Source organism: Panthera pardus, unplaced genomic scaffold (assembly GCF_024362965.1).
Source record: "Panthera pardus isolate Hobbes unplaced genomic scaffold, ASM2436296v1 HiC_scaffold_24, whole genome shotgun sequence".
NCBI lineage: Eukaryota > Metazoa > Chordata > Mammalia > Carnivora > Felidae > Panthera > Panthera pardus.
In genome coordinates this window covers 2407167-2421391 of record NW_026526810.1, presented here as the reverse complement: position 1 = coordinate 2421391, position 14225 = coordinate 2407167, and the positions used below count along the sequence as shown (strand labels likewise).

The 14225-nt window shown below is 43.5% G+C and overlaps 1 protein-coding gene across 1 annotated transcript in view; it reads left to right on the top strand.

The window, feature by feature from the left end:
- The window catches only part of AKAP13 (A-kinase anchoring protein 13), a 336564-nt gene that overhangs the window by 270728 nt on the left and 51611 nt on the right, over positions 1-14225 (top strand). Inside the window, 3 exon segments of the mRNA XM_019460188.2 lie at positions 4452-4494; positions 6250-6382; positions 13071-13245. Coding sequence (XP_019315733.2) covers positions 4452-4494; positions 6250-6382; positions 13071-13245 — 351 coding nt within the window.

The window sequence follows — 14225 nt, the reverse complement described above, 5'->3', positions numbered from 1 at the left end:
GAAAAACAACTCCAGCTATAAATTATGACCGTTAAAAATAATGGACTTCTTGTTTTCTTACTCTGGCAAGTACGTGTTTGTTGGATGAATTTTTTAAGCTATATTAGAATTCTACATACTCAGAAGTAAAGACGAAAATGTGAATAAATATGTTGTTCACTAGGCAGCCTTTCCTGGAACCACACAGGCTAGCGACATTATTCTGTTCAGCACGGTCTCAGGTGCCTTTGACTTTGTCCCGGTACAGTTGGCGCTCTCTAATGTCTCGTGTTGACCTACTTCTCAGCCCAGCCACGGATGCAGCCAGCAAGGCGGGTCTCCTTCTCCGTCCGCATCTCTCCACATCTCCTTAAGTCTAAAACTCTCTTTTCTCTTGGCTCTTCTCACTCCAGTGATGGCGAGGAGGAGTTGCGTAGTAAGTAAGCCGCTGTAGTGTCCACGGCTGTTCTCCAGGGTCTGACAGTGCTGAAAATGCTGTCAGCTTGGTTCTAAGAAACTGGGGATTTGTACCCCCTTGCATGCCATTGTTTCTAAACCATTTGTCTTCCTGCTTTGCTTTGAGAATTAATTTGGGTGAAACCGTTTTTGTCTGCTATATGCCACGTGCACTGGTTGATCTAGTGGTCTGATTCCAGGGCACGGGGAGGTGTTCCCATCCCACCTTGTACCTTTTGTGATACTGAGCGCTGGTTTCACAAAGCTTTCTATTTGATAGTGTAAATTTCATTTTCCCATGTTTTGCTTTTTTTTGGTCTCATGAGACAGATATCTAGATATCCACCTGTGATATTTAAAAGCTAATGTTAAACTTTTTTCTTCTCACCTTTCAGACCTGTCTTTAAAAATACCTTTCCGTTGGGGCGCCTCTCTGGCCAGAGCCTGCAACTCTTGACCTCGGGGTTGTGAGTTCAAGCCCCACATTGAGCATAGAGATTACTTTAAAAGAACGAAAAAAGAAGATAAAAATACCTTTCCTCTGAGTTTACACCACGTGGATTAGGGAGTAAGAGTTATAGATGTATTTCCTAACTTCTCATTTTCTCTCCTTTGGAACTTTTATTTTTCAATCCTTTTACTACAGTGTGGATTTCAGATTAATATATTCTTATTTGATAATGCCTAAATTTTAAACACTCTCTCAAAAATAAACATTAAAAAAATTTTAAAAAAAACTTTGCAAGGTTTTAGTAAGCTTGGAAAGGAAATGAATTCTACCCCCTGTGAACATCACTTTTCAGTTATGCAAGATTTCTGGAAAATTCCAGGATTGCTATTTTTAATGGAAAAAAACATTTCTAGTATAAAGGTAAATACTGAATTGTTTTCATATAACTACGGTAAAATCTTGATTTGCGAGTATAATTCATTCTAAAAACATGCTTGTGATCCAAAGCGCTTGTATATTAAAGTGAATTTCAAGAACCATTGGCTCAGTTGTGATCATGTGACATCTGGCATCATGTACTATTCGTGTTGCAAGACATCACTCATTTATCAAATTGAAATTTACTAGAAATGTTTGCTTCTCTTGCAGAATACTCATTGAACAAATTACTCGCAATCCAAGGTTTTACTGTGATAGGAGCCTCAGAGAATTACAATATTTGTATAATTGAGCAACCTAATTCCCTACCACTTGCTGACCCTACATTTCAGCAGTATTTAGGTATCTAATTATTTATTTAAATATTAAAATTTTATAATCAATATTAAGCTGAGGGTGACATCTTTGCATTGTTCTTAAAAGAAAGTACCTTATGTACAGTAACATAAAGTTTAATTTCTCTTAAATGGAAGTCATATTCAGTACTTTTTTCATAATGAAAAGATGTTTAGTAAATAGGCACACCATAAGATACTTACTTTATACCAGTTGTAATAGGAGGGAAGTTGTGAAAATCTGCTTACAACTTTGAGTGTTCAGAAATTGTCAAGTCTATTTCATCTCAAAGTATTGTGTACCTGGGGACATAGGTCCACATGTGGCAGACGAAGTAAAGGTCCCAGTGGTATTTCTTCTACCTCTAAGACGAAATTATTAATATAGAACGGCACTGGTTATACAGCTAATCCAACAGGATGAAATTATAAAAGTATAGAAGCTGGAAGAAACCTTTGAACCAGGTATCTAGCCTTCTTCAAAATGTGTTCCTTACCCTGAAATACCAGTGAGAATTCTGGAGGTGGAGGGGAGAGGAAGGGAAAGAAAGGGGTTGGTTCATGGCCAGATAAATTTAGGAAAAGTCCAGTTAAGCTGGTTTCAGATGCTAATGTGTACATCGTGAATTCCCAAGGCAGTGTTCAATAAGTTGTGTTTCCCAAACGCATTAGCTAGGTAACCACAATATGTGCCTGACTGTGGATAACATCTCATGAGACTAGTATTCCATGGAACGCACTTTAAAAACCATTGACCCGGTCCATCCAGTAGTTCCGACTCTGGAATATTAGAATATTATGTCTGCAGGTTGTTTCAAGACTTTAAGAAAATCCTACTTGAAATACACTGTTTACCTGCCATAATACTTTGTAGGTTGACTTCAGTGACAGATTTCTTTGCTTTTGTCTGTAATTATACCGTAGAGGTATCATTGGCTAATTTATACTCTTAGGTGCACTGAAAACTTGATGGCCCTTCAGGAATCTCAGAGGCATTGGTTGATTAATCGCTGTTCTCAGAACCAAATCTAAGAGGTCATAGTAAATGAATGAATTTTTTCTTCAGCGGTGAAAAGGTTGGAAATCCTTACCAGAGTCCCAGATTCTCCCAGTACTCAATCACATATTTGTTCAGTTTCTAATTTATTCAGCAGAAATCTACTGGGAGCTGATTCTTGGCCAGATCCTGTGCTAGTTGGTGTTTTTCTTCATTATGGATTTTGCTTTCACTTTGTTCATATTACTAGGTTGGTAACTTGCTAGGTAATTGCTCTAGTTAGTGTACAACAGAGCCTGACAACCTGAGAGAGTTTAATGCTGCTTCTGTCATTCAGGGTTCCTGGGGTGCAAAAGGTTATAAAGCCACTGACCTAAACCACACTCTTGGTTTTTTGTTTAAGTAAATTAAGGTATCCTGAGGTTAAAATGCTGACAATTTCACACCTAGATCATGCAGAAACTAGGGAACAGATCCCAGATCTTACTCTTACTCTGCTCATCTCGATGACCATGCATTGTAAGTGAAATAGAAGAACCCAAGTAAGTAAAAGGAAAAACTATAGAAAGTACTCTTTTGAAGACTTAGAATTGGTTGTTAAGTTTCCTATCTATTATTCCTACTTGTTGGCTATTCACTTAGTAATAACTACCATTTTGCATTTCTAATCGGAATCTAGAACAGGTTGGACATTTAAGTTCAAATGCTGGTAATCTGGTAGTAAAACATCTTCAGATCTCTGTCAAATGAGGGTTTTACTCCTGGTCATCTCCAGTCCTTGAAACCCACCTGCAGGAGAAGGTGTGTGTTTTGTTCACACTGTAGCAGGAGTTGTACTGAGCGGCCTTTGTCCGCCTGGAATCACACACACAAAGTATTTCCGTGCCTGATCTAAAAACTGGAAATCCTTCATCTTGGTGTGATTGAGACCATCTCCTCTAAGTCCTGACGTAGCTCCAGCTTTATTAGCATGTTGTTGGTAAGGTATCGTAGTGTTCCTAATGCTTTCTCCACTTACTGCTCTGCTGTGTGCCTTAGCCTGGGTGCTAATGACCCGCTTCAGTTTACGCTCCGATGGTGACGGAGGAAGGAAGGATGCACCTGCCGAACACGCCATACCAGTGTCAGCCTGGCAAGGACCTCACCATCAGTTTCATCTCCCTCATTTCACAGATGAGGAAGTGAAATCCAGAGATCTCACCCCAAATCAGTAACAGGACCAAGACACCACACACACACACACACACACACACCACACACAGCCAGCCAGCCAGCTCTGGTGCCCTTTTCCTCTTCACTCATCCCTTTCCAGGAATACTCAGGAAAATAGCAGGTACATGGTAGCTAGATATTTTGGTATGGAAACCCACGAAAGCAAAATGAACAGCAAACAGAATATGAATGATATTTCATTTTCGATTTTGTGTTCTTCCCGTGATGTCATCTCAGAAAGATGGAAACGGAGCGTTGACGAGAACAGGAATTAAACATGTTTCGTGTATGTTTGAGCGTGGGGACAAAAATGTTGATTTGGGGCTTGCTCAGTGATGTGATTCTTGGATGAAATTTTTTGTCGTGGGGAATTCACGCCTACTGCTGCCTATTTCCAGTTCTGATACTGAGTTTCGAGGTGAATTTTTCCTTCTTCCAAACCCTTAGGAGAAGGCACTGTACACTGGCTTTCGGATGCTCTCTCTGCTCTGCGTGTGTCGTTGTAAATATTTTAAGCCTCTTATCTGTCACCCAGGCACCGTCCTTTGGTTCCAACTTTTCCTCTGCCATTTTTGTTTTCCAGATTCACGGCCTTTCCACAGCACCAGTGCTAACCTGACCGAGAGGTACTGCACGTTTATTTTGTTACTCCTTTCCCTGAGATGAAGGAAACCCAAGATGTCTTACGACATTTCACTAAGTAAACTGAGAAGTTAATTCAGCTCATTGGATTCTTACTTCCTTAAGTGATAAATTTGGAATAATGGCTACAAGTGGTTTGTAGTGAAGACTCTCTATCGTTTTTAAATAATGTCTTCAGTAGTTTTTTCCTTTTGCTCTCTACACTGCCCTGACGATAAAGGTTTGCATTTATTCAGGAGAGGAAACACTTGTATTCGACTTTATGAACTTCTGTACTCTGCTTCTAAGAATTAAGCCCTAAGCCTGACAACATTTTGTTTCACTGTTTGCACGCGTGTGTATTCGTATGCACACGTGTCTGCGTGTGCACGCGTGCGGGGAACTGTACCTTAGCCATTTTAAGTTTTAAAGCCATTTTCTTCTGCCTACACGGATATGGCTCATAGCTTTGTCCGAGTGAGTGAATTGGTTCTTTACTTGACAGCAGGCAGGTTTGTATTTTGACTCATTGTTTACTATTATATTCCTCTTGTCACGCTTATGGGGTTCTAAGATATTCTAATGTAAGCATCATGGGGGTTCTGATTACTGCCCTGCACTTGAACATGTGTCTTTTCGCAGAGGCATCGGTTGTGACTCAGTGATCCAGAACTCTCAGTATGAATGCTTCTCTTTGTATTTCTGTCGTACTTTATTTCTCCTTTGTCTTCTCTGGAACAGTGCTCTCACACCATTTCCCCCTTATCATAATAACAGACTGCTTTATTTTGTAAACAGTACTTCATGTATAAACAGACCTTAGCTCCTGAAGAGGATTGTTCCCCCTCTTGAGGGGTGCCTCTGTCCTCTCACAGAGGCCCTTGAGGTAAACACGGCTTTTCTGTGGAAAAGTTCTTAAAATAACGATTGTAGAACACCTGGGAAACGTAGTGTAAGTAGATTCCTTTTCTGTGGAATGGCTTGTGTCCACAAGTGCCCCGCATTCTCTGAGGAAGTCCACCGTTGTGAACTTCCTGAAGTCCAACCATGTCCATCTGTGGTGGACCCTCTGTGATGGACCCGTGTAGCCTTCCTGAACGAGTAGATCAGTACCCCTGGCTCTGTGTGAAACTCCCACAGCGGAGCTTTCTATACTCTCCTCCCTCCTAAAATCGTGCAAAGCTGTATGCACCAGTATTGATTGTCCGGTGTGCCAGAAGACTAAAAAAATGGTGTGTGATTTCTGCTTTCGGGGAATTTGGATGTGCATTCAGTCATAAAAATTCCTTTACAGCCTTTGTTAACACGTCCATCTTTCTGTTGTCTTTATGAGTTTCTTCTTTAGCACCTATTTGATGCAAAGGTGTGTATAAATTGAGTGCTATTTTAGATTAAGAAGTTTCAGATAAAATAATAAGTGAATGATTGACAGGCTCTTTCACACCAGGCCACTAAAATCTCTTACTAAAACACTGATGGCCGACACAAGAAAACTTAGCCAGGTTTTGGGAGCAGAACGGTTTTGGTTTTGGGACCAGCGTGGTGGTGTCCTCTGTTCTCAGGTCTTACTCTGCGGAACCGCTCGGCAGCCTCTGTCCATCTGTTACTCTGCTGTCCGTTGTCATGTGTGTGCACAAGTTGACTGTGACTTGTAGCTAAAATGATACGTGGTTATGAAGAATTGTATTTCTTGGCTCTGCGTTGACTTCTTAAAAATTTCTGTAGTCTTTTTAAAAATCCCTCTTCTTGTTTTTATTTAGTATAACAGAAGAGACCTATAGTTTCCTGCCTCAAAGCCCCTCCAAGAAAGATTTTGAAGGCAAGAGTGGAACAAAAGTCAGCCGCACATTCAGCTACATCAAGAATAAAATGTCCAGCAGTAAGAAGAGCAGAGTAAGTACCGTTGAGGGCATTCCTTGCGTGATGGCCTTCGTTGGTCATCCGTAGGCTCCTGCCACAGCCTGCATGCACCCAATACCTAATTAAATAATGAGGACGTAAGGAAATAAGCACAGAGATAATCCTTGAAATGGCCTAATACTTGAAGAAAAATAGCAACAAAAGGTGATACCACTAATTGGGTTTTTACTATATGCTAAGAGCTCTCCATGTATTATTTTATGTAATCGTTTCCATAGCCGTATAAGGAGAGCCTGTTCTCCCCTTCCTGGGAGTAAGCTACCCTGTGAGTGTGTGCTGCTCACAGCAGTGGAACCAAGATTCAGATCCCATACTCGACCACGTGCCTTCGTCAGTAAACTGGGTTTAAAATGCACTTGAGGATTTTATGCCAAGATCAGGAGATAGAAAATATTTGCATTTGGGTTTAGAAGTTAGAAGGATTGGGGCGCCTAGGTGGCTCAGTTGGTTAAGCGTCTGGCTTCGGCTCAGGTCATGATCTCGCGGTTCGTGAGTTTGAGCTGCACATCGGGCTCTGTGCTGACAGCTCAGAGCCTGGAGCCTGCTTCGGATTCTGTGTCTCCCTCTCTCTCTCTGCCCGTCCCCCACTCACACTCTGTCTCTCTCTCCTTCAAAAATAAACAAACATAAAAAAAAAAAAAAAAGAAGGATTTCCCCACAGAAAATTATAAGAGACTTTAAGACAAAAGTGGATTCTTCGATCTAGTCCTGACTACGAGGCTGTTGCAGGGTATCGTCTTTCATGCGTTAAAATATTTAAACATTTTTTGTCTGTTTATTTTTTTCATACTCCTGGGAATATTCGAAATACAAAAATAGATAAAAACCACCTGTAACAACCCCACATAGAGACAGGTACTCTTCTCATTTTTTTTTCAATGTACTTTCAAAAGAAAGGAAGACAAGGGTTTCCTTTTCTTATACTGATTCCCAGTGCTAAACCAAAATCAGTTCAGTGTCACCTCAGTGGGAGAGGACATTCTACCTTCCATTCACCCACCCACCCAGCCAGCCAGCCAGCCAGCCTCCAATAAAATAAAGGAATATCTTAAAAAAAAAAAAAATTTTTTTTTCTAAATGGAAATCAGTGACGAGCTCTTGCTAAGGAATCACTATATATACATGTGTGTATACATGTGTTTGTGGCATGTCCATACACACACACACACACACACATACACATACATCCGTACCTACTTAGAAGTAAGGGAATACAAACGCTGAACTCAAGAATATTGTTGTAAAAGTATACCCCTCACACTCTCCCCAAGCCGCCTGCCACCAAATGTAACAAGCCTCTTAGGCCCTCAGTTAAGTGGGCTGCTGGCAGTAGAGCCCATGTATTTTACCGGGTTTTGTAAATAAGCTCTCTCTCCTTTAGCCAATACTAGGTTCAGTGATGACTCAGAGGAGTTTTTCCACAAAACCTGCCACTGAAATTGTTTTCATTTTTCTTGCCTGGATGCAGAAGGGGAGAAAGTGGGGCAGTCAGGAAAGCGCAGGAAAAGATGCAAGGATGTTTCCAGAATAATCCTATATATAAGTATTAACTTCATAATTAAAAAAAATAGGGTTAAAGGTTAAATTCAGGGCAGAATGCTTAGCAGTGTTCTGCATACTGGCAACAAGGCTTAAACAGAGTCTTACCTGTTGTACCTATCACTGCTGGCTGGGACCCTGGCTGGCATCAACAAAAGAAAATCTTGGCAAAGATCAGTGTAGATTAGCTAGGTATTATCATCAAATGACTTCTGTAGCCTCAGCATTCTGCTAGGTGCTAATAATGCTCCTAAAGAACTAAAGATCATTGTCTTTGAGAAATTTTATGATCTATTTGGATGCTTTCAAGTGTGTTTTGTTGTCGTTCTGTTTTTAGACTGTGAGGTCTTCATTTGGAAGGCCAGTAAATGAGTGAAGAGCCCCCTTCCCATCCATCTCCCCAGGGATGTTGACTTTCAGGGCAGAGCAGTGAATACGCCACTGATTGCATTAGTGAGAGGACACAAACACACATAAACAATGTAAGACTAAATTTAGAAACTGGAACCTGACCTTTATAAAAGTCTCATCCCAGGGGCGCCTGGGTGGATCCGTCAGTCAAGCATCCGACTTCGGCTCAGGTCATGATCTCATGGTTCATGGGTTCAGGCCCCCGCGTCGGGCTGTGTGCTGACAGCTCAGAGCCTGGATGGAGCCTGCTTCAGATTCTGTGTCTCCCTCTCTCTGCCCCTCCCCTGCTCATATTCGTTCATTCATATTGTCTGTCTCTCTCTCTCTCTCTCTTTCTCAAAAATGGATAGATAAACTTAAAAAAAAGTCTCATCCCATCCTCCATACTTTACAAACTGAAGTACAGAGAGCTATGCTTGAAGTAACAGAACTAGATGATATTAGGGCAGAACCTCTTTGACTTCCAGCAATTAGTACACTTCATTTCCTGCTCACTCATAAATAACTTCAAACAACTGGCATTTGCTAGTAGAATGAAGAGAAAGGCAGGACAAAAGAAGGAAATTGTTAGAGCAGAGTCTGACAGAGACCATTATCAGTTGACCCTTGGTGTCTGAGCATCTCCTTTGCCAGAGTGACAACACTGTTTTGCAAAATGAGCCTGGTTCCTCTTTTCACGCTTGGCTTCAAGACCTTTGGGGGCTCGTGCTGCCTCTAGCAGTGGAAACCCTCAGAAAATTACAAATCTGAAACATGGACTCGCAGTCCATTTCCCATTATCAGGTGTTTAGAAAAGGGCCCACTGGCCACATCCATCAAGAAGGTTAAGAGTGAGCCGTCTTTCATATGGAAGAGCTCACTTCTGTCAGTGCACCAAAAGATAGTAAGAAGTAGGGGAAGTAGTGAAATGATACATTTTATGTCCAGTTACAATAAATGCCCTGACTTAATATGCCATTGCACTGATAAGCTAGAGCTTTCCCTTATAGAAGCATTTCCTTCTCTAAACGATGACAAAAATAAGTATTTTCTTAGTGTGATGATGCACACTCTACTGTTTCTCATAACTACTGGCTAATGTCATTTCTCCCTAATGTTAAAACAATTGAAAGTGTGACTGTGGATATTAATACTAGTTTTTCTTTTGAAAATAATGGTTTTACTGCTTTTAAATTATTTTTAAAAGAGCTACTACTAGAGATCAAACCTATTTTTATTAACCTAGTGTACAGTATAATCAGTCCTACTTCTTTTAAAGGAAAAATTAAAGCATTTAGTGAAGATATATTAAATTGCTACCTGTAAATTCTTAGCAGAGTCTCTAGGAATGGTTTGGAAATTTTTACTTTTCTCACAATTAGGTATGATAGATACACTCATGAAAATAGTTTGTGTTATTAACTTAGATATAGCCCACTGTTCATTGTTATGTTATTATATGTGCTTAAGGGTTGATTTATATGTTGGCAACTCTTAAGTAATATTCTAAGGAGCCAAAAGTCAGCCACTGTGTAACAGATTATTCACATTTTGTTTTGTTTTTTTTTTAATTTTTTTTTTTTTTTATGTTTATTTTTGAGACAGAGCATGAACGGGGGAGGGTCAGAGAGAGGGAGACACTGAATCTGAAACAGGCTCCAGGCTCTGAGCTGTCAGCACAGAGCCCGACGCGGGGCTCGAACTCACGGACCGCGAGATCATGACCTCAGCCGAAGTCGGACGCTTAACCGACTGAGCCACCCAGGCGCCCCCAGATTATTCACATTTTGCCTGTAGCATGGAGTTCTCTAGATAGGTGTATAGATATTATCTAGGCAGATAGATCTAGGATTTGAGAAATTGAGTTCTGGTCCTTCATATGTCCTTTTAAAACATCAGCAGTATCCGACATGTAATTAGATAAGCGTATTGGATGTTTTTTAGAACGGGGGCAAGCCTAAACAGGAAGTGTAACAGGAAGACTGGCGGGTTCTGCTTTTGTCCTTAGCATCTTCTCATAGTACCACTTCCTGCCAGTAAGTAAGTTCGCTGGCTTACAGACTGTTTAAACACTAATGTGCACCGTGATCCTGTTCACGCAGAGGGAGTGAAGTGACCCCCTTTAAACCAGCCTGTCCCAGTGATTTTCTTCTCTAAGCTTTCCTCCTTGCAGATTAGCCGGGAGATACGTGGGCAGACACGTTAACACGAATTCTTAATCTGACTTGAAGTAGGCATTTTGGGGCAAGGGCTGTGCTCCTGCAGACCTGCCCCTATCCAGCCCCACCTCGGCGTGCCCGTGCTCGGCGTAAAAGAGCCGACCCCGTCAGCCGTGCAGAGGAGCCGTGTGCCAAGGCTGGAGTCAGTGTGAAATCCAGTTCCCTCTCTGTTCCCTTCTCTGATTAAACATGGGCAGCGTGTCCATGGCTTCATCCCAGCATGTTTCGCAGTCATCCGGAGTGCTCTCTGGTCTTGTCTTTGTAATGGCTTGTCTAAAGCAGTAGGTTTTGAAAGGGAGAACTCGTTTTCCGAGTCCCCTAGTGTAGTTATTTCCTGCCTCCTTCCCTGAAATACCGTGGGCGCCGACTTCCCCAGCCATTGTTGAACACGCAGAAGTCACACTGCAGAAAACAATGGGTCACCACTCGACCACAGGCAGAGCAGACCTCACCGAGAAGTGTTCTTAGGAAGCATCCCGATTTCAACACCATGAGGAGTCTTTCTAAACAGATAGAAGATGTGTTCCTTAACTTCTAAGTGTTAATTGGCCTCAGTCCTTCCAGACACTCTGTCGTGTGGCCGAAGCACTGTCCACACACACTGCATTCTGGGGACTTCGTTCTGTTTCATTTCCAGGGTACTTGGCCTTCCTGGCAGCATGCAAACGGTTAAGCTTGTCTTAAGGAAACCAGCAACTTCAGCCCTCCCTCCTTCCCTTTCTCAACCAGTCCCTGGCTTCCTCTTACGGTTTCTCTCATGGCAGCTCGAAGCTGCTACGCTCTGCCCTGCCGGCATGCGCCCCTCCTTCTGTGACAGCACGCTTCCTGGCATGGGGGTCGAATCATGTCGGTAAAATGGGGTCGGTTTCACGAAGTACCCCTCATAACAGTGAGACTCACAGGACCAAAACATGGGGAGGTAAGAGCCTGACTTCTTTAAGGCACTAAATCCTAACACAGAAAGAGACCGGGAGGCGGGGGGGGGGGGGGGGGGGGGGAACGGTGGTTAGGTTACTGTTTTGTTTTTATCCTTGGAAGAACTAGTTTGGATTATTGTGGAGGACAAGGATATTATTTATTACTTATTCAGATTTGATGAGCTTTGTGAGGTTGGAGAGCATGTTAGTTGCCGTAGATGAGTTTCTCAGCTCTTGGAGCACGCTTTCTTGAGCAAGGAGGCAGATGCTTTTCAGTTTAACATTTACGCATGGAGAAGCCTGTGGCCAAATGTGGTTAAGAGCGAGAAACACTTGGAAAAAACTGCATTTGCTATTGCTTGTTATTAGAATGTTACGTATGTACTTCAGCCATTACTAATTTTCACTTAGAACAGTTTCCTGTTTTGTAAAGTGAAGTAGTTTGTTTTTCTCCCTTTCTTGTCCTCCTTTTTGTGGTTCTAAAGTGTAGCAATTTGGCTCTTAGATTTTTGATACGTGTTTCGTTCGTTAACCAAGGGCCGTACACGAATCAGACCTGGCCAGCACTCACCAGGTCAGTATGGTGGACAGGTTCTGAATTAGGAAGTCAGAAGGCCCGGGTTGTGATTTGGGCTGCCGATCATTTGCCGTGTGACCTTCTGTGAGTCAACATACCTCTCCAGCCCTTGGCAGTGGAGAGTAGTGAAGAGAGCAGAGCTGAGGAGTCGGCCAGATCTGGGTCTGCATTCCAGTGGGGCCGTGGTTGGCATGTGGGCTCAACTGTAGTATTAAACACCCTGTGCCTTGGTGTCCTTAAACGTGCAGTGGGGATGATGGCTTCTTCACTGGGTGTATGTTCCCATCTGTGGTGCTTGGCACATAGTAGCTGCTCAGAGCTGGTGTCTGTGATCCTGATCTGCTCGGGTATACGATGGGCAGCGCGATGCCCTCCCTTCACCTCACAGTTATGGGATCAGGTGTGGTAACGCACGCAGAGGCCTTGATTCAGAGTATGAGGTGTTTGGTAGTTTGTCACGATGGCTCGCTTCGGGGTACCTGTCCTGCAGGGATTATTTTAGATTGCAACAGCGGTGTGTGTCTATGTGGGGGACGGTAATACTTGTGGCTGGAAGCAGTTGGAGGAGAGCCCCCGAGAAAAGCTTCCTGCTGCCCCAGGCTGGCGCGAGAAGGGCTGCTGTCCTTCCTGCTCCCTGCCTGCAGCCGGCCCTCAGCTCGTGGCCTGCGTCCTCCATGGGCCGCGCTTGGTGGGAGGAGCAGCGTTCTTGGCTGCCCCACGTTCCCCTCCTGCAGCTCCAGAAGCCTCTTCCAGGTGTTGGTCCTGGGATGTTGTGTCCATCGGTCTGAACAGCCGCTGAGCAAGCCGCTGACAGAACTGCTTGGCCTGTCCGGTCTTCCCAGAGCGTGTCTCATGAAGCCCGAACGGTCACAACTTTCAAAGACCATCGTCCAGGACCGCACTCCTGACTTGCATCCCAAACACTCGCCACCACCCACCGTTGACCACATGCCGTCCGGGTGCCCGGGTGAAGGGAAGGCTCTGGCGTCCAACTAACTCTAAACTCTTTTCTTTGGCAGGAAAAGGAAAAAGAGAAAGAGAAAATCAAGGAGAAGGAGAAAGATTTGAAGGAGAAGGACAAGGACAAGAAGACTGTCAACGGACACGCTTTCAGTTCCATCCCTGTTGTGGGTCCCGTCAGCTGTAGCCAGTGCGTGAAGCCTTTCACCAGCAAGGACGCCTACACTTGTGCAAGTAAGTGACACGCCCCTTCCTTTGAGGCACGGCTCTGGGCTTGTCCCAGGCTTCCCGCCCATCCACCCCGTATCCCTTCCTGGTGTGTGTGGACAAGTCAGCCTGTTGTGTCTTCCTTTAAACATCAGGAGGGTCATCAGTTCTCGATGTAGAGCATACAGCCTGTGTGTTTTTGCAGAGAGCCCCAATCTCTTATACGCCGTTCTGTTGTCCTGGAAGTCTGTGTCATCATCGAAACAGCCTCGTGGCCTCCAACTCAGAAGCCACACAGCAGTCCTTTGTCAGGCCGTATGCACTCATTTTTTGGCATGTGTGTCGGCCATTTGCCAACATCAAGTCGTGGTGACTCCCAAGGGAAGGTACTTTCGTGGGCAGAGATGTCCCGTATTGACCTGTCGCTGACCTGATCAGAAGCACCTTAAAGCCCCGTCTGTTAACCGAGTGTGGTTCCTGGTTTTGGCAAGATACTGTAAGGCAGAGGGTGGCTAACTTTTTTTTGTCAAGGCCCACCAGCAAGTGTCTTAGGCTCCATGGGCTGCACGGTCCCCACACAACTACTGAACTCTGCTATTGTGCAAAAGCAGCCACGGACAATACATAAACCAGTGAGCATGGCTGTGTTCCGATAAAACTCCATTTATAGACAGGGAAACTTGAATTTCATGTCATTTTTATATATTATAAAATATTGGTCTGTAAATGTCAACCATTTAAAAATGTAAAAACCGTTTGTAGTTTATGGGCCGTACAAAAGCAGGCTACCAGCTGTATCTAGCAGAGACCCGGCTTTAAGGCACCGTATCTCAAAACCGTTGTCGTTAGATGGATAGAAAGTAATCATTGCAGCGCACACACCAAAGAAAATTTGTGAGGCCGCTTGTGGCCGGAACTGACCATTCTAGAGATCCAGCCACCCCCAGGCCCAGCCCAGTCACCCCGAAGGCAGAGATGATTAGCACCGTGTGGCACCTATAACGGGT